At 44.8% G+C, this 21,175-nt stretch overlaps 1 protein-coding gene across 6 annotated transcripts in view; it reads left to right on the forward strand.

Annotated features, from left to right (window-relative positions):
* LOC126184907 (organic cation transporter protein) overlaps positions 1-21,175 on the forward strand; it is a 396,150-nt gene that overhangs the window by 246,510 nt on the left and 128,465 nt on the right. For 3 of the 6 annotated variants that reach the window (XM_049927563.1, XM_049927561.1, XM_049927562.1), the window contains exon 2: positions 10,393-10,491. The exons of the other annotated variants lie outside the window; for them this stretch is intronic. In XM_049927563.1, the coding sequence (XP_049783520.1) occupies positions 10,417-10,491 (75 nt within the window). In that variant the 5' untranslated portion in view covers positions 10,393-10,416. The remainder of the gene's footprint in view (positions 1-10,392; positions 10,492-21,175) is intronic. 6 annotated transcript variants of the gene reach the window in all.

A 21,175-nucleotide genomic window follows, 5' to 3' on the forward strand; every position in this document is an offset into this window, starting at 1 on the left:
GCTAGATTTGACGCAAGGAAAGCAATTATCAATACGAAGTCTTTTTGTAACACCACAGAGCTTTACTACGCATGGTCCTGTTTGAGGTGGTATGCCGTAGCCCTCCGACCTCTGAACTGACTTACCCAGTTAGTGATAGGGGCACCAACAGTTTAATGTAGATTCCGAACCACTGAGACAGAGGTGAAAGAAATGACAGACAAAACTCCTAGTATTGACTGGGGATCGAATACCATACCTTTTGGATTTGTAGTGTGGCATTTTACCACGGAGCCACCGAGCAACAATATTTCATGTGTCTCATGCTAAAAGGATCGTGAAACTGTTTTACTGCTCACTGTTCTGTTGGAAGTGGTATGTTCCTGTCTGTTTTCTCCTTGAGTTTCCCAGCTAGCTAGGTGGCGTCTTACAGTTTATTGTGGAATCAGAATCACGGCGACATTTGACAGCTTTCACGTACGTAATGCGTCATTCAAGGTGTGTTGTTGTGGCCTTCAGTTAAGAGACTGGTTTGATGCAGCTCTGCATGCTACTCCATCCCGTGCAAACCTCTTCATCTCCAAATAACTACTGCAACCCACATCCATTTGAACCTGCTTACTGTATTAGTCCCTACGTCTCCCTCTACAATGTTTATCCTCCCAACTTCCCTCCAATACCAAATTGACAATTCTTTGATGCCTCAGAATCTGTCCTATCAATCAATCCCTTTTTTTAGCTAAGTTATGCCACGAGTTTCTTTTCTCCCCAATTCGATTCATTATCTCATTATCTACGCGATCTCCTATAGCACTACATTTCAAAAGCTTTTGTTCTCTTAGTTTCTGAACTGCCTATCGTCCACGTTCTACTTCCATCCAAAACCACACTCCAGAAAAGACTTCTAACACTTAAATTTATATCCAATGTTACTAAATTCTTCATTTTCAGAAATTCTTCCCTTGCTAATGCCAGTCTACATTTTAGTTCTCCTCTACTTCGACTATCATCAGTTATTTTTGTGTACAAACACCAAAACTCATCTAATACTTCCAATGTCTTATTTCCTAATCTAATTCCCTGAACATCGCCTCATTTAATTCGACGACATTCCATTACCCCATGTTACACTTTTGTTAATGCTCTTCTTATAAACTTTCTTCAAGACCTATTCATTCAATTCACTTGTTCCTCCAAGTTCTTTAATGTGTCTGCCAGAACTACACTACTGGCCATTAAAATTGCTACACAAAAAGAAATGCAGATGATAAACGGGTGTTCATTGGACAAATATTCTACTAGAACTGACATGTGATTACATTTTCACGCAGTTTGGGTGCATAGATCCTGAGAAGTCAGTACCCAGAACAACCACCTCTGGCCGTAATAACGGCCTTGATACGCCTGGGCGACCGTAGTGGTCGCGCGGTTCCAGACTGAAGCGCCTAGAACCGCTCGGCCACAAACAGAGCTTGGATGGCGTGTACAGGTACAGCTGCCATGCAGCTTCAACACGATACCACAGTTCAACAAGGGTAGTGACTGGCGTATTGTGACGAGCCAGTTGCTCGGCCACCATTGACCAGACGTTTTCAATTGGTGAGAGATTTGGAGAAGGTGCTGGCCAGGGCAGCAGTCAAACATTTTCTGTATCCAGAAAGGCCCGTACAGGACCTACAAGATGCGCTCGTGCATTATCCTGCTGAAATGCAGGGTTTCGCAGGGATTGAATTAAGGGTAGAGCCACGGGTCGTAACACATCTGAAATATAGCGTCCACTGTTCAAAGTGCCGTCAATGCGAACAAGAGGTGACCGAGACGTATAACCACTGGCACCCCGTACCATCACGCCGGGTCATACGCCAGTATGGCGATGACGAATACACGCTTCCAATGTGCGTTCACCGAGATGTCGCCAAACACGGATGCGACAATCGTGATGCTGTAAACAAAACCTGGATTCATCCGAAACAATGACGTTTTGCCATTCGTGCACCCAGGTTCGTCGTTGGGTACACCATCGAAGGCGCTCCTGTCTGTGATGCAGCGTCAAGGGTAACCGCAGCTATGGTCTCCGAGCTGATAGTCCATGCTGCTGCAAACGTCGTCGAACTGTTCGTGCAGATGGTTGTTGTCTTGCAAACGTCCCTATCTGTTGACTCAGGGATCGAGACGTGGCTGAACGATCCGTTACAACCATGGGGATAAGATGCCTGTCATCTCGACTGCTAGTGATACGAGGCCGTTGGGATCCAGCACAGCGTTCCGTATTACCCTCCTGAACCCACCGATTCCGTATTCTGCTAACAGTCACTGGATCTCGACCAACTAGAGCAGCCATGTCACGATACGATAAACCGCAATCGCGATAGGGTACAATCCGGCCTTTATCAAAGTCGGAAACGTGATGGTACGCATTTCTCCTCCTTACACGAGGCATCACAACAACGTTTCACCAGGCAACGCCGGTCAACTGCTGTTTCTGTATGAGAAATCGGTTGGAAACTTTCCTCACGTCAGCACGTTATAGGTGTCCCAACCGGCGCCAAACTTGTGTGAATGCTCTTGAAAGCTAATCATTTGCATACCACATCATCTTCTTCCTGTCGGTTAAATTTCGCGTCTGTAGCACGTCATCTTCGTGGTGAACCAGTTTTAATGGCCTGTAGTGTACAATGTTAACGGTAAACCGAAAAGTTTTTATTTCTTCTCCGTGGACTTAAGTTTCTACTCTAAGTTTTTTTTTTGTTTTGTTTCCTTTGCTACTTGCTCGTTGTATAGCTCGCATAACACCGGGGATAGGCTTTTTTCACTCACTTCTCAACCACAGCTTCCCTTTCGAGTCCTTCAGATCTTGTAACTGCAGTCTGGTTTCTGTACAAGTTGTGTTTAACGTTTGGCTTTCTATATTTTATCCCTGTTATCGTACCCTGCACATTGTCAAAAACTTTATTTTGTACAAGCGCTTTCTTTTAACTTATCTTCTAAGGTAAGTCGAAGGGTCAGTATAGCCTCTCGTGTTCCTACATTTCTCGGGATCCAAAAATGATCTTCCCCGACGTCGGCTACTACAAGTTTTTCCCTTCTTCTGTAAATAATTCGTGTCAGTATTTTGCAACCATGGCTTATTAAACTGATAGTTCTGTAATATCCAGAGTTGACAGCACCTGCAGTTTTTGGAAATGGAATTATTAGATTCTTCCTGAAGTCTGATAGTAATTCGCCTATCTCATATACACGTGGTGTACGAAAACGTGAAAACACAAAACATGCTTTATACGGTGTAGGGAAACCATTGGCGCCGGCCGGGGTGGTCGAGCGGTTCTAGGCGCTACAGTCTGGAACCCCGCGACCGCTTCGGGCGCAGGTTCGAATCCTGCCTCGGGCATGGATGTGTGTGATGTCCTTAGATTAGTTAGGTTTAAGTAGTTCTACGTTCTAGGGGACTGATGACCTCGGCAGTTAAGTCCCATAGTGCTCAGAGCCATTTGAACCATTTTTTTGGAAACCATTGGCTGTCAAAACACCTTCAGCTGTCTCAGAATGAATAAATGCAGTTCCTTTTTGGTTTTCAAGGGAATCTTGTACCATTTCACCTCCAAAATAATGGCAAGTCGAGTAATTGTGATGGAGTAGAATAGCGGAGGAGGAGGAGGAGGAGGAGGAGGAGGAGATTAGTGTTTAACGTCCCTTTGACAACGGGTTCATTAGAGACGGAGCACAAGCTCGGATTAGGGAAGGATGGGTAAGAAAATCGGCCGTGTTCTTTCAAAGAAACCATTCCGGCATTTGCCTGACGCGACTTAGGGAAATCATGGAATATCTAAATTTGGATGGCCGGACGCGGGTTTGAACCGTTGCCCTTCCGAATGCGAGTCCAGTGTGCAAACCAGGTGAATAGAGATCGCACACTCTTCTCTCCAAAGTGGACCAAAAAGGCTCAATAATATTATGATCTGGTGCCTGTGGAGGCCAGGTGAAATACGAAAATCCATCCTCGTGCTCACAAAATCATCCTGGACGATGCGAGCTATGTGAACAAGGGCTCTGTCGTCTCAGAACACAGCATCACCATTGAGGAACAAACATTGTACCATGGAATGGACCTTATCAACCAAAATGGTCATAGAATCCCTGGCAATAATGCGACCTCGTAGAGTAACGACGTGACCCATGGAATACCACAATGTGACTCCCAAATGGTCATTCAACCCCAGGCATTTTTCACTCTTGCGACGTAAACTCTGCCGTAAGTTGGAAACAGTGGGAAAAACAAGACTCATCCGACCAAATGACAATCTCCCATTGCTCCATACTCCAGGTTTTATGGCTTCGGCAACCACGTTTTCCAGTAGCTAGCATTTGCATCACTGGTGAGTGGTTTTGGAATTACAATTCACTCTGCAATTCCCTGCTTATGGAGCTCTCTTAGTGGTGTTTTGGTGCTGGCGGAGGTCGCAAGCCGGCCGCGGTGGCGGTGCGGTTCTACGCGCCTCAGTCCGGAACCGCGCGACTACTACGGTCGCAGGTTCGAATCCTGTCTCGGGCATGGGTGTGCGTGATGTCTTTAGGTTAGTTACGTTTAAGTAGTTCTAAGTCTAGGGGACTGATGACCTCAGATGTTAAGTTCCATAGTGCTCAGAGCCATTTGAACCATTATTGGAGGTCGCAAGTGCAACATTCAGTTCTGCAGTGACATTTTCAGCTGTTGTCCTCTTATTTTTCGCCACAATGCCCTTAAGTGACCGTCCGTCACGATCACTCAACGCACAGTTTCGCCCATGTTATGGTTCAAAAATGGCTCTAAGCGCTATGGTACTTAACATCTGAGGTCATCAGTCCCCTAGACTTAGAACTACTTAAACCTAACTAACCTAAGGACAGCACACACATCCATGCTCGAGGCAGGATTCGAACCTGCGACCTTAGCAGCAGCGCTGTTCCGGACTGAAGTGCCTAGAACCCGCTCGGCCACAGCGGCCAGCCGGTCGCGGTGGTCTAGCGGTTCTGGCGCTGCAGTCCGGAACAGCGGGACTGCTACGGTCGCAGGTTCGAATCCTGCCTCGGGCATGGGTGTGTGTGATGTCCTTAGGTTAGTTAGGTTTAAGTAGTTCTAAGTTCTAGGGGACTTATGACCTAAGATGTTGAGTCCCATAGTGCTCAGAGCCATTTGAACCATTTGAACCACAGCGGCCAGCGTCCATGTTATGACTTAATTGTAGTTCTCTTTCCGCCTTTCCTGTACGCAACATAAACCTTCGATGTGGTGCCTCTCGAAATACCAAACACATCAGCTACCGTGGTTACGTAAGCACCCACCGTACAAGCACCAACAAGTTTCCCACGCTCGAATACACTGGACTGCGACATAACTACTCAGAACATTGCTCTGACCACGACCGACAGTTGCGATGTATCGAGGACATTGCACAGATGCCGTGCGTGGTCGAATACAACAGCACTACCTGCTGACTTGTCTAGCACCCGCATTTATCATCAAGAATGCGGTGTTTCCACATTTTTGTCTATCCCTTGTATCTTCCGTCATGGCGGGCTCTCCCAAGAACGTCAGTAATTCTGAGGGAATGTCGTCTATTCCAGGGGCCTTGTTTCGGCTTAGTTCTTTTAGTGCCGTGTCAAATTCTGCTCGTAGCATCATATCTTTCAACTCATCTTAATCTACTTTCTCTTCCATTTATACACCGACGGAAAAAATAATCATATCACCATAAAATAATTAATGTAGAGCAATGAAATTTTGGGACTACATTTTTCTAGGTAACATATTTAGGTGATTAATATTGCAAGATCACAGGCTAAGCGCGATATGCCATTGCAAATGTGAAATGTTGGTACATTGATAACCGGTGTAACCACCAGAAAGTAAAATACAAGCATACAAACGTGCATGAATTGTGTCGTGCACGTGCCGGATGTCAGACTGTTGGATGGAGTTACATGCCTGTTGCACTTGGTCGGTCAGTACAGGAACTGTTAATGCTGTTTGTGGATGACGCTGCAGTTGTCGTCCGATATGCGCTCGATTGGAGACAGCGAACCAAGACAACAAGTCGACAATCTGCACAGCATGTTGGGCTACAACAGCGGTATTTGGGTGAGCGTTATCCTACTGGAAAACACCCCCTGGAACGCCTTTTATGAACGACAGCACAACAGGTCGAATTACTAGACCGACGTACAAATTTGCAGTCAACATGCGTGGAATAATTACGAGAGTGCTCCTGCCGTCATACGAAATCGCTCCGCACACCATAGCTCCGGGTATAGGTCAAGAGTGTCTTAGCATGCAGAAAGGTTGGTTACAGGACCTCAACTGGCCCCCTTCTAACCAACACACGGCCATCACTGGCACCGGCGCAGAGCCAGCTTTCATCAGAAAACACAACAAACCTCCACCTGTCCTCCAATGTGCTCTCGCTGGACACCACAGAAGTCGAAAATGCTGATAGTTTCGGATCGGTAGAATGTACGCTACATGGGGTGTGGCTCGAAGCTATTCTTGCAGTAACCGATTTGTGACAGTTCTTTCTATCATCGTAGTGCTATCTGCTGCGCAAATTGGTGCTGCAGATGCAGTACGATGCGCAGAGCTGTACGCCGAACACGATGCTCTTCTGTCTCGGTAGTGCCACGTGGCCGTCCAGAGCTTGATCTTCATGCGACCGTACGTTCTCGTGACCACCGCTGCCAGCAGTCACGGACAGTGGCTACAACCCGGCCTAATCTTCCTACAGTATCGCAGAAGGAACATCTAGCTTCTCGTAGCCCTATTACACGACCTCAAATGGTTCAAATGGCTCTGAGCACTATGGGACACAACTGCTGTGGTCATAAGTCCCCTAGAACTTAGAACTACTTAAACCTAACTAACCTAAGGACATCACACACATCCATGCCCGAGGCAGGATTCGAACCTGCGACCGTAGCGGTCGTGCGGTTCCAGACTGTAGCGCCTTTAACCGCTCGGCCACTCCGGCCGGCGTACACGATCTCATTCAAACTTAGTGAGATGTTGATGATGCACCTTTGTCGCCTTAAAGGCATTATTGACTAACATCAGCTCACCACGTCCAAGCTCAAAGGTAACTAACGCTCACACCATTACAGCATACAGGGTGTCCAGAAAAGGACTCCCTGATTTCAAAATTAAATATCTCGAAAACAAAGATCGATAGAGGAATGCAGTAAACGGTATGTCTATTGTGAAAGCTGTAAGAAGTTTATACAGCAGTTTGAAACAATAGTTACAAAAGCTGCTAACAGATGGCGCTGTACGCTGTACAGCTCATATCAGTATACATAAGTGAAATAATCGTATGAAAACAATCTTTGCAAACAATCACATCACAATGTTTTCAAAATGTTCAGCATTGGCACTACAGAGGTGGCGCAAACGAAGAATGAAATTCGCCATCACATTTCGTAGTGTCTCAACCGAAATGGATTCACATGCCGATTCAAGCTCGTCCAGCGTGGCGGGATGCTTCGGGTAGACCATGTCTTTCACTGTGCCCCACAAAAAAAAGTCACATGGAGTCAAATCCGGCGAATATGGAGGCCAATCCATGCCTGCACCAGTAAATTTGGGATATTCCAAAGCAATGACTCGATTCCCGAAGTATTCCTCAAGAAAGCAAAACACTTGTTCGGTCCGATGTGGTCGGGCTCCATCTTGCATAAACCATTCAGTACCTGGTCGATCCTCTAACGCTTGCTGTGTGGCGACAAATTGTTCCAAAATTGCAACGTAACGTGCACCAGTGACCATTTCTCGAATGAAAAAATGGCCAATAATGCCTCTGCTGCATACTGCAGCCCACACAGTAACTTTAGGAGAATACAGGGGTTTCGCTTCACACCAGTACGGCTTTTCAGAACCCCAAAATCGCCAGTTCTGCTTATTCACGTAACCATTCAGGTGGAAGTGAGCTTCATCTGTAAACCAGATGCAGCCAACATCAATTCCTTCACTATCAATCATTGTGAGCATCTGATTAGCAAAGGCAACCCTTTGTTGCACAGCTCGTACGGGTATGGTCTGGTGCGTTTGAATTTTGAATGGAAACATGTGTAGGCTCTTTCTCAGTATTTTCTGTGTGCTGGAACGCTTCAAACCAGTCTCAGATGCAATTCTACGGACGGATGACATTGGATTTCGCTGAATAATTCCAGAAACTGTGGCGATATTTTCAGGCGTAACTGCGGTTTGCTTGCGGCCAACATGCCCCACTAGATCACCAGTTACGCTGCCTGTTCGTTGAAATTTTGCGAAGAGCGTACGAATGGTTTTCGCATCGGGTCCTTTTGGAACATTAAATCGTGCTTGAAAACTTCGCCTTGTTGCCGTAGGACTCTCTTCTAACCTGTGGTACTCTAAAACCATGTACTCCATTGAACAACGCGTTTTTCTGGTGCTAATCTCTTCCTTCGGTACGCTAACCTCCTTTCACGTTTCAATAGTGGAACTGATCGCTCTGGGCTTCGGATCACTATTTATACTAGGCATTACGTATGGCGATTACAGCGCCATCTGTTAGCAGCTTTTGTAACTATTATTTCAAACTGCTGTATAAACTTCTTACAGCTTTCACAATAAACATACCGTTTACTGCATTCCTCTATCGGTCTTTGTTTTCGAGATATTTAATTTTGAAATCAGGGAGTCCTTTTCTGGACACCCTGAATATTCAAAGCAAACCTAATTTGCGTCCTCAGGGTGGCGCTTCTAGCGCCGCTCATACGCCACTGGGACGAAATATGAGTAAACATCATCTTTCAAACGTAGGGACACGCCTACCAACTTTCGTTTGTGTCGCACAAATCCTTCTAGGTGTTGCGACTTTTTTTCGTTAGTGTATAATATTGTCTTCAAGTTCACTTCCCTTGCAGAGGCCCCATCTGATTTTTTGATATTCATACAGTTTCTCCACTTTCCTCCAAAGGTCTGCTTAATTTTCCTGTAGTCGGTATCTATCTTTCCATTAGTTAGACATTCAAGGTGTTAAAAGCGATAAATGCCAGAAAACGAATCCTGGAATCGATCAATGATCTGACCCCGAACTTTTGGTTTTGTTGTCTGATACCTGTTAACACAGCTACCAAGAAACCCTACGTACATCACGAGTGCGAGAAACTAAGACTCACGTCGCATAAACGTTATAGAAGTTTACTTGACGTCCTCTGGTTTAATAGCGTTTATTCTTTCTGGAGACGATATGATGACAGAGGGTTGGGTTGTTTGGCGGAAGAGACCAAACAGCGAGGTCATCGGTCTCATCGGATTAGGGAAGGTTGGGGAAGGAAGTCGGCCGTGCCCTTTCAAAGGAACCATCGCAGTATTTGCCTGGAGAGATTTAGGGAAATCACGGAAAACCTAAATCAGGATGGCCGGACGCGGGTTTGAACCGTTGTCCTCCCGAATGCGAGTCCAGTGTGCTAACCACTGCGCCACCTCGCTCGGTAATGATGACAGAAACCAGAAAGTTTAAATTTTAAATCATTTTTACTTATCGAATATGTTCTGATTACGGTTTTTCTTTCTCATTAAGTGTTCAAATGGCTCTAAGCACTATGGGACTTAACATCTGCCGGTCGGTGTGGCCGAGCGGTTCTAGGCGCTTCAGTCTGGAACCGCGAGACCGCTACGGTCGCAGGTTCGAATCCTGCCTCGGGCATGGATGTGTGTGATGTCCTTAGGTTAGTTAGGTTTAAGTAGTTCTAAGTTCTAGGGGACTGATGACCTCAGATGTTAAGTCCCATAGTGCTCAGAGCCATTTGAACTTACCATCTGAGGTCATCAGTCCCCTAGACTTAGAACGACTTAAACCTAACTAACCTAAGGACATCACATATATCCGTGCCCGAGACAGGATTCGAACCTGCGACCGCAGCAGCAGCGCGGTTCCGGATTGATTCACCCAGAACCGTTCGGCCACAGCGGCCGGCTCTCATTAAGTGTGTTGCCAGCAACAATAGGGGCTGCGGTTTATAATGACCTCTATCTGAGATAATTCGGCAAAAAGTGTAAAAGTACAGTCTCATGGAAATGTGCATGCTGGTAGCTTCATGTGAGAGAATGGAGAGGGATATACGGGTGTTACATGTATGAAGCGCAATAACCGCATAACCACGTATCTACTAGAATGACTGTTGCTATCTGCTAAATGAGTCCTAGCGTATCTCCCAAGGTGCTAGGTACACTGACTGTGCAGATAGGCGCCACCACGATTTCCCCAGATACAGCGCGAGTAAGCGTGAGACGGTATACCACGTAAAGCTAGACTGAGAGGCGCCCTCGCTTCAGCCGTCAGCGGGATAGCTGCTGCGCAAGCACCGTCAGCGCTCTAGATTGCGGCATAAGTCATGACTCTTGTGTTTCTCTTATCTTGGCAGGGACTAGCGCCCAGATGAGGCGCCATGGAAGAGAGCGCGTTTCTGTTAGACCACGAGGATGCGGGCCGCGAATTCAGCAGCACGTGCCCGTTGCTGCAGGTACGTTGCGCATGACGTACTTCTAGTGCACTGGTGATGGAGTCTGTGTGGTGAAGGATTTGGCCTTACAAATGGCGAAACATAGAATTTACAAATGTCGTTTTCTCCGTGTGTATAAAACCTACTGACGAACCGAGATAAAAAGAAATTTCAGTCATCCATCGGAATATTTCATAACGTCAATAGGTAAGATGAATGTAACACCGATAACTAGAGTTATATTTAAAAGAACTCCCTCATATGTGCCATACTTCCTGAAGGTATCCAGGCCTGGGCTGTGGTACAGGTACTGATATTTTTATCTGATACGAAGCTACCTAAGATGTCTGTTTCTATTTTTTGTTAATTTACAGTATTGTAATGGCAGTGATAGGTACACCAGTAATGAGTGTTCTCTGATATTAAACCACCAATTGTCGTTTCTCAGCTAGACTGCGATACCATTATATTGTTGTTATTATTATTCTTTTGAGTTCTGTATTCACAGAGTGCAATCGGTATGATATTTCTGCCTCATGCAAGAGAGCATTAATTTATTTTTATAATAAAGGCTTCGAACCGGAGTCCAACGCCATTACTAATTATCAAGCGTAGTCGTTTTTCCTTGATTTGATATTAGTAAATAGGCAAAAGTCTATGTGTGTAAAAAGGCTACTTATTTGTCCTCTACGGCCAGTTTTAAGTAGTAAATGTGTACAGATAACTTAGAAATATACACAAAATGTTAATGTTAAATCTGCAGCTGTACACGAATTATGAGCTGCAGGTATATAAATGCAAAACCTATTTAACGCGCAGTGTTTACGAGTGTCAGCAGAGGGCGAAGTCAATTAATTGCGTCAGAACCATATACGTTTTAAAACATAAATAAAAACACAACTAATCAGTCAGTATGTTTTACGTGCTTTTTATTTACGAAGTGTTTTGCAGGTTTTTCCCCATCATCAGTGGCAGCTCCGGTGCTTACCTTTTGTGCATTGCTTCTCGGAAACCAACGACATCGAAATATCTAGAATGTTTAAGGTTTATATCTTTGGTTGGAATCGGGATAATGAACTATATGACGATGGGGCAAAGCCTCCGAAACGCGTCATTGATAAAAGGGAACAGTTACGGTAACATACTATCAAACATGTGTATGTGCAAAGCTATAGACTTTTTACAATTATTAAATGTAAATAGAGAAAAATTACTTAATGATTTATTTTTTCTTCGCTTATCCATGTTTCACCACCCCGCATACTTAGTTTAGTAGTTATGGGGGGAAAAGGACCCATAAAAGTACTCGACCGCCACTTTAAGTAATTAAACGTTTTGATAGATACTAAGAAATAGTTCGAAGATAAGAGAAAATAAAATGGTTTTTACTTAACCGTTCTTCTACTTCATACATAAAAGTGTGGTGACTTGTGATTTGTGTGTGAGTGTTTTGTGTGTGCACGTCACGAAGCGGAACTCTAGGGTTGCACAGGAAGATCCTTCGTGCACCAATACCCTTGTTAATTAAATGTGTTTCTTAGATTTTGATTTTTCATTGTGATCGCTGGTATTATAAGTGTTGCAGGATGCATAGATTTCAGGGTTCCTCTCAGACTCATGTTGCAAGAAATGTCGTTCTCTTTGTAACTGAGGGATGCAGATTATGAGTGTTCGAAGTTCTTACAATCTAAATACGTTTGCAGCTGTCGCTGAAATTATGGGAGGGAGAGAGAGGTAGGTGGTAGAAAGAGAGAAAGCGAGGACAGTGAACACACGAATTTTCATTTTGCGTAAGGATGCTGTATTCGATATGGCCTCTCAGATACACAGCTTCCACTGGCAATAAAGCAAAGCCCATATAGAAGTCGCAGCTTCCTTACACTGATACTTATACTACCTTCTTTATTTTCTATCCTCTGAAGACATCCCGGGTATCAGTTATGTGATGTGATGATGATATGATGAGGAAAACACTAACACCCAGTCCCCGGGCATAGAAAATCCCCTACCCGGCCAGGAATCGAACACAGGACCCCGTGATCCAGAGGCTGCAGCGCTAGCCACTTTTTTTTCCGTTGGTGATCGTTGTGTTTGGTCGTTGCGGACGTCACATGGCATCCGTTGAAGTTCGTTTGTTGATCCTTCCACTCAGTTTTTTATGACAGGCTGAGCTACCGTGCCGGCGCCACTAGACCACGAGCTGCAGACTGGTGACAGGAGAGTTCAAGTTTGAGTATTGCTTGTCAAGAAGGAATACTATTCAAAGGAAGCTAAGCTTGCAGTGGTGTTCTTGATAGGGCCGACCTTGCGTCTGGGTTGATTTATGAAACCCGCATTCGCGATAGTGATTCAATCAGTAAATAGCCGAAGTAGGTAGAACCGAACTATTAGATAAGCATAGAGATTTCCGCGTTTCCAGTTAGGGTGGGTGTTCATTTACTGTTCAGTTTTCTGTTGCATATTTCTTGAGCTCTTTCCTAAATGAGTATGGTATGCACAGGTGGAATTATATGAGAATGCTTTCCGAAATATGAAAATCACTCATGTGGTAGAAGGTAGTAGACTGCATATTTTGTAAGACTCTGGAATAGAAATGAGGATTTTATAGTAACGGAAACACTTTAACACTTTTCAACCTGCAAGTACTGTACTTGTTAATGGAGCGGAAGGGGATGGTTTTGAAGTGGAAATGGGAATTGTCACTGCTATTGTTACTCTTGTAGGAGTAGGTTACGACTCTTCTGCAGGTGATGGTGATGTTGCTGCTGCTGCTGCTGATGATGATGAACCAGAAGGGAGATGAAGCAGAAAAGGAGAATATATTTGATGAGAAAATGGCGAGCTCTAAAACCGTGGAGGAATATGTGTGTATGAGAGTAGCGACTGCTGTTTGTGGTGTGTATTATGGGTAATTCTGTAGATGGACTCAGCGGTGACTATAAGATGGTATTGGGTGCTGCCGGTTTATATGGTTTGGGACAGTGAAGGATATTATTAAGAAGAAAGGTTGAGTTAAGATCTGTTGACGTGGCATGAAGCAATAAACTGTAGCCACAGCAGCGATGGGATATATTTTCTGGGGACTACTAACAGTGTCACTTCATGCCAAGAATCGACAACAATGATGATGAACTGCGGAACTTCACGGAATAATTAAATACGAAGACAAGGATACAGACGATGTACTGGTACAAAAAAAATTTCTTGCCGATACTGGCTAAAAGAGGAAGTTTCTACATCTTAATCTACATCTACATCTACATCTACATCCATACTCCGCAAGGCACCTGACGGTGTGTGGCGGAAGGTACCTTGAGTACCTCTATAGGTTCTCCCTTCTATTCCAATCTCGTATTGTTCGTGGAAAGAAGGACTGTCGGTATGCCTCTGTGTGGGCTCTAATTTCTCTGATTTTATCCTCATGGTCTCTTCGCGAGATATACGTAGGAGGGAGCAATATACTGCTTGACTCCTCGGTGAAGGTATGTTCTCGAAACTTCAACAAAAGCCCGTACCGAGCTACTGAGCGTCTCTCCTGCAGAGTCTTCCACTGGAGTTTATCTATCATCTCCGTAACGCTTTCGCGATTACTAAATGATCCTGTAACGAAGCGCGCTGCTCTCCGTTGGAATTGATTGCTCCTTTAGGGTCTTCTGCAAAATATTCATATGTGTAGAGGAGTCTTCTTAGCCTGCGATCTAGCTCTACTTTGAATGTTTACACCTCTCATGTTCTGGAGGTTTAATTTAAATGCTTCATATACAAATAATGCAAAAATTTCCGCACCTGGATTAGTGTTCAGAGTCTGACTAAATACTAACAGAAATGACTTTTATAAAACTATGTTACTCCTGATACGTTTGCAACACTGCCTGATGCTCGTGCTTTGTACCAATATGCACACACTGCTTTCGTATAGCTCCTCCAGCACCTAAAAATATTTTGAACGAGCGACTAGAGGAACTGCACATGAGGCACTGTAGTTTTCGGAAAATTACATTTGCGAATACGTATATTAGAAGTTCCACAAAACGCATAGCATCTGAAGAAAAGCATATCTAAAAAGGATCACAATGCCGGACAGATGTTTTTGTGAAATACAGTTTTGCCGTGCCCTGTTGGTTTGATGTGTTATTGATTAAACTTTGCCGGCCGAAGTGGCCCAGTGGTTCTAGGCGCTACAGTCTGGAGCCGCGCGACCGCTATGGTCGCAGGTTCGAATCCTGCCTCGGGCATGGATGTGTGTGATGTCCTTAGGTTAGTTAGGTTTAAGTAGTTCTAAGTTCTAGGGGACTGATGACCTCAGCAGTTAAGTCCCATAGTGCTCAGAGCCATTTTTTGATTAAACTTTGACGTATGAATTCCAAGGTTAAAGGTACGGTGAGCGGTTGGAAACGCTTTTAGTACTTGAAAAACTCGAAGTTCAATGACGATATCATTATTACTTACAGAGAATTGCTGATTAATTTCCATTTGGTATAATTAATAACGACTTGCCTCGAGGTTCTTAGATCTGCAGATTACTGTCTTTAAACAAATTGCAACGCATCCAGTTGACGTCCCCATTTTTTACGACTGGCCATCACCGTAAGCACTGCACTCTGACAAACTGCCCCTATCACGGACCCTTCAGTCCTCATTAGAGCATGCTCGAGCTTTTCAGTCGACGTGTAGATGACTCTGTGACCCCACATTAGTGCGTAATGTGCAAGAACAATGGGCCACATAGCTTAGAATACGATAAGATGCGTTTCCCCGGTATCGTACACAATAAACCACAGTCCATCTCCGGAATCAAGTGGCTCAAACTGACAGATACACTTCTCCGCAACGATGTTCCGCGAGTGACTCTAATTTAGACTTTTATCCATTTGAATGATAATTCCATACACTGCACCATAGATAGGAATAGCGAATTCACTCCACATCGTTTCGAATATATAGGCCGAAGTATCTGATCGACGTAGGAAGCATAAATTTTCCGTTGTGCTGAGTTCAAACAAGTATTCTCGTATGCGTTACGTAACAACTCGACTCGTCTCGGGCCACTTAGCTGTAATTACAACAGATGAAATCCTTCTCTAGGTCGTTCTGAGTTTCACTGTATTCAGCTCTCTACGAGGAAACAGAAACATCACCCGATAAATGTTTAGAAGTTTTATTAATAATGGCTAGCGATGTCATATGTACGAGTGCATGCTGAAAAGTAATATCTCCGAATTTCTGGTGAAAACTTTCAAAGCTTTTTAAATTATTATTATCATTCTCGTGTCAGAAACATGCAGGTACATGTACATACGTCTTACACAGTTATGATTAAATTACTTTTGACCAAAACTTGGCCACTTCCAGTGCATTTTCTGTTGCTTGTTGAAGATCATCTTTTGTACAGGAGACTGGGCACAATCGACACCGAAGCATGTGCCGAACTGTTTGTTCTTCTCCACAGTCACACCGAATATCATTTGGATCAGTGTATCCCCATCTTGCCAAGTTAACTTTTGATCTTCCATCGCCGGCCGGAGTGGCCGTGCGGTTCTAGGCGCTACAAGCTGGAGCCGAGCGACCGCTACGGTGGCAGGTTCGAATCCTGCCTCGGGCATGGATGTGTGTGATGTCCTTGGTTAGTTAGTTTTAATTAGTTCTAAGTTCTAGGCGACGGATGACCTCAGAAGTTAAGTCGCATAGTGCTCAGAACCATTTGAACCATTTTGATCTTCCATCTCCGGATCTCAGTCTATTCAAGGACTTCCAAGTTGTCCATTCCTCGTCATGGCCTGGAGGTAAAGCTTCAACAAATTTTTTCCAGCCAGGGGGAAGGTAGGTCGTAGCCCTCCATAGTTGTAACTTATATACCTGAGCCCTATTCAGGGCCACAGTTAACGTTTATATCTATTAACATAGAAGGCATCACAAGCCAAAGAAGATCTTTATTGATTGGCGACTCCATGGAGTGTTCTGTGCACCACGACCAGATAATGGATATAATTGGAAGGAGGAACAGCATTGGAGTTTATGTGATCGCTCTAAGCTTGTTGATACCAGTGCCTACCAATTTTAATTGTATATTGCAGCACTGAGGATGGTCACTAAGTGACCAAAAATCGATTTTTCGGATAATAAAACAAAAAAATACGACCAATGCTGTTTCTCCTTCCAAAGAAGAACTGCTACGAGAACTATGCAGTCAGCACCAGTGCCATATACTGTGCATACAGGAGCTTTTTAAATGAAACAAACATTATTAACATTCTACATCTCTATTCTTCGTGTGTACATATTTGGTTCTGAATTGTAGCGTGTAACATGGCGATATGTAACGTAACTATGTCGGTGCTTCAGAAAGAGCGTACTGTAATCGAATTTTGAATTCGAAGAGTTCGTCCACGTATGGAGCACCCTCTCCTTCAGCATGACAATGCTAGACCACACATGAGCGCTGCGACAACTGCAACAATCCGACGCCTTGGGTTCACTGTCATACATCATGCTCCATACACTCCCGACTTGGTCCCATACGATTTTCATATTTCCAGAACTTAAAAGAACACCTTCGAGGACTTCACTTTAATAGTAATGAAGTGGTGCAGGTATGGGTGAGGTTGTGACTCCTACAGTGACGATATCAACAAACTGGTCTCTCGTTGGAAGAAATGTGTTCACCGCCGAGATGGCTATGGTGAGAAATAAATATGAAGACGTGAAGAATAAAGATGTAGACTATTAAATAACGTTTGTTTGATTAAAAAAGCCGTAAGATTTTTCACATAAAAAAATCGGAGCCATTATTTTTCAACACGCTCTCGTATATTGTGAACGGCATTTATCTTATGAATTTTCGGAAACGTGCACAATATGTCAGTTTGGGAAACCAATTTCCAGCCTGGAATAATTTGTTGACAAAGGACACCTCTTCCTGCCTTCTGTGACAGATCGCTGTCGCTGCTTTACATTACCACTTCAAGACACACAAATACTTCCAAAAAACAAGATAGCTTTACTTGCTACCCATAACTAAACATTGTGTGCAAGTTATCACAAAGATAATGGAGAGCAGAACAGCAATCGGTTGCAAAACCAGTCGTTTTATTAGAGCAGATCTATGTTTCAGCTATCACATAGTCACCTTCAGTGCACATAACAGCAGGTGACATTAATCCAAAGTGTCACGCTGTAAATAATATTGCTTGATGTAGAACATACAGGAGAGTAATATGAACTCTCGATCGATTGCTGTTCTGTCGTCCACTGTCTATATTCAACGATCGTTGCGCACAGCGGGATCATATGGATTCTAATCCAGTCACCACAAAGACTCATTTATTTATTTATTCATCTATCTAGTACCACGTGACCTGGCATCAAGTGTCTGAGGGAGGAGGAATTTTCTGAATATTAACTTATGCTTCAGCATGTTCTTGCAGTGACTATTTGATTCCTCAGTCTTCTAACAAAGCTGAAGCAATGATACTTAATACAGCTGAATCTAAAACGGAATTAATTTTCAGTTTTTTTGTTATTATTTGTCTGTTACCTCCATTCCCCCGGCAAGTGGGAGGGTTCAGATGGTGGGGACGGAAGCTGGTCTTTGAATAAAACAATTAAAATGACAAAAAAAATGGTTCAGATGGCTCTGAGCACGATGGGACTTAACATCTGAGGTCATCAGCCCCCTAGAACTTAGAAATACTTAAACCTAACTAACCTAAGGACATCACACACATCCATGCCCGAGGCAGGATTCGAACCTGCGACCGTAGCGGTCACGCGGTTCCAGACTGACGCGCCTAGAACTGCTCTGCCACATCGGCCGGCAATTAAAATGACATCAAAATACATTGATAGCAGTAAACACAATGACACGAAACTTGATGATATGTTGCCGATGTGTGTTGTTTTGAACACAGGAGGTGAGTGTAATGCTGTAACTACTGCGATAGCAAACTTCGATTCTGCGGAAGTGCGTCGGTATCAAGACGCCGCAGATATAATCGTACAATGTTGCGTGCTCATGGAAATTCAAAATCTTTGCTGCGTCATTTCCCGTCCGTCACAAATGTTCCACTCAGATATTCATATTTTACGTCGTTTTACTCTGTTCCAAGGTGAAGGCGCTGTCATTCTAACGTCGCATTCGAGGCAGCTACGATGCTTTTTATGTTTTTCCCTGCGGGTTTTCCTTTCCGCGCCTCAGGGCAGAAGCGACCAGTCGTCGCTCTGATTGCGCACATTTCTCGGAAGCGGACAATTCTCCTTCACATTACACCTGCAGACCGCCTTAGGGTGACGAAACAACGGGATGATGCTTCCTATGCTTTCTGTTAGTGGGAAGCTTGTATTTCATATTTCATTACTTACGTACGCCAAACACGGGTCTTCATTCGTCATAGGAAAGTACGTTTCCCTTCCCCTTAGCACACTTAATAAAGATATCCTCAACCTAAAATTGATTTGATCACTGCAGTGCTTCACTGGGCGTCGTTCTACCGTAGTTGCTTTGCCCATGCCATCACCCGACCTGGAACATACCCAACAAGTTACTGGGGCGACCTACAGTTCAACATGGACTCCGAACAATAGCGTAACTTGGCGCTGGTGTAAATTCACGTTAGTAAACTACTGCGAGGAGTGAACAAGCGATAGGTAAATTTGGGATCGAATCAAATGTTCATGTGTGTGAATTCCTAAGGGACCAAACTGCTGAGGTCATCGGTCCCTAGACTTAAACGCTACTTAAACTAACTTATGCTAAGAACAACACACACACCCGTGCCCGAGAGAGGACTCGAACCTTCGGCGGGAGGGGCCGCGCAGTTCGTGACATGACGCCTCAAACCACACGGCCACTCCGCGCGGCTGATCGAATCAAGGACACTTTTATTTAATAGTGTGGAGTGTACTCAGCCAAATGCGATGTTACTGAATTTCGAACAGCTGTAAGGAATATTTTTTTATTACATATTCAGTGCAGACTGCGAATATTTCGTCCGCTGGTCATAATCACATATCTGTGTACACTTGACAGAAGATATCTCGGAAAAATTGCGTGGTGAAAATGGCGATATAGGAAAATGCTGCGCTACATAGCCTAATTGTAACGAAATATTTGTATCAGAAGGTTTGTAACGAGAAGTGATGATAGACAACGGCCCAAAGTATAATACAAGGACCAGTCACATTAATGTGACCTCCGCGTATGGTCGATGTCAACGTGAAGTAACCACTCACAGACGGCACATGGCAGGCACTAGCAGCGCAGGGTATATAAAACGCGTTTGGGGGACGCAGAAAACAGTGCATTCGTTGCCATAGTGCGGAAACGGAGCGATTTATCTAACGTCCAAAGGGGCAGGATTATTGGCTTTCGGGTCAAGAATGGAAGCATATCCGAAATGTCTGTAAACCGTTCGCGTACCACCATGATTAACGTACACCGTGAATGGCAAAATGAGGCCATACAAACACGGCGCCGACGCAACTGTGGTGCACAACGGGTCATAGATGACAGGGATGAACGACGGCTGCGGAGATGTGTACGGGCGAATAGACGTGCAACTGTTGAGCGACTGACCACCTAGATGAACCAAGGGCTACCAACAGTAACTCCTCCCTCAACGACAGTTCAGCGAATCTTTCTGCGTAATGGCCTAAGCAAAGCAGTAGGCGCCTGGGTCGTGCACCCATGCAGACTGATGTTCATCATCGACGAAGGCTGGAATTTACACGCCCATATCGTAACTGGACATCCACTTATTGGTGACAGGTGGCCTTTCCAGATGCATCACATTTTTTGCTCCGTCGGACCGATGGCTGTTGATGTGTATGTCCCTGCAACAATCGACGTACGTGTGCAGGCCAGAGCGGGAAGCATTATGGTCTGTGGAATATCTTCAATAACATTCCTTGTGTGATCTCGTCATTCTGAAAGGCGCAATAATCAAGACAAATATGCTTCTATCCTTGGGGGCTTGCCCATCCCTTCATGCAGTTGGTTTTCTTCTCCTAGCACGATGGCATCTATCAGAAGGACAATGCAACTGTGTCACGCAGCTCATAGTGTACATGAGAGGTTCTAAGAGCACCAGGATGAGTTTGCCGCACTGGCCCGGCTTCCAAACTCCCCAGATTTAAACCCAATCGAGGATCTGTGGGACACCTCGATCGGGCTGTTCGTGCCATGGATTCCCAACCTGAAATCTGGGGCAGCTAGCCACGATATTTGAGTCGGCGTGGTTCCACATCCCTGTCGGTACCTTCCAGAACCTCATTCACTCTCTTCCTGCACGTCCGCTCTGCAAAAGGTAGTTATGCAGGCTTCTGATAGGTGACCACGTTGTTGTTGTTGTTGTTGTTATTGTTGTGGCCGCCAGTCCGAAGACTGGTTTGATGCAGCTCTCCATGCTACCCTGTCTTCTGCTAGCCTCTTCATGTCCGAGTAACTACTGCAAAGCCCGCCCAGTTGGCCGTGCGGTCTAACGCACGGCTTTCCGAGCGGGAAGGAGCGCCGGTCCCCGGCACGAATCCGGCCGGCGGATTTGTGTCGAGGTCCGGTGAGCCGGCCAGTCTGTGGATGGTTTTTAGGCGGTTTTCCATCTGCCTCGGCAAATGCGGGCTGGTTCCCTCATTCCGTCTCAGCTACACTATGTCGGCGATTGCTGCACAAACAAGTTCTCCACGCACCCGTACACCACCATTACTCTACCAC

This window comes from Schistocerca cancellata, chromosome 4, assembly GCF_023864275.1.
Source record: "Schistocerca cancellata isolate TAMUIC-IGC-003103 chromosome 4, iqSchCanc2.1, whole genome shotgun sequence".
NCBI lineage: Eukaryota > Metazoa > Arthropoda > Insecta > Orthoptera > Acrididae > Schistocerca > Schistocerca cancellata.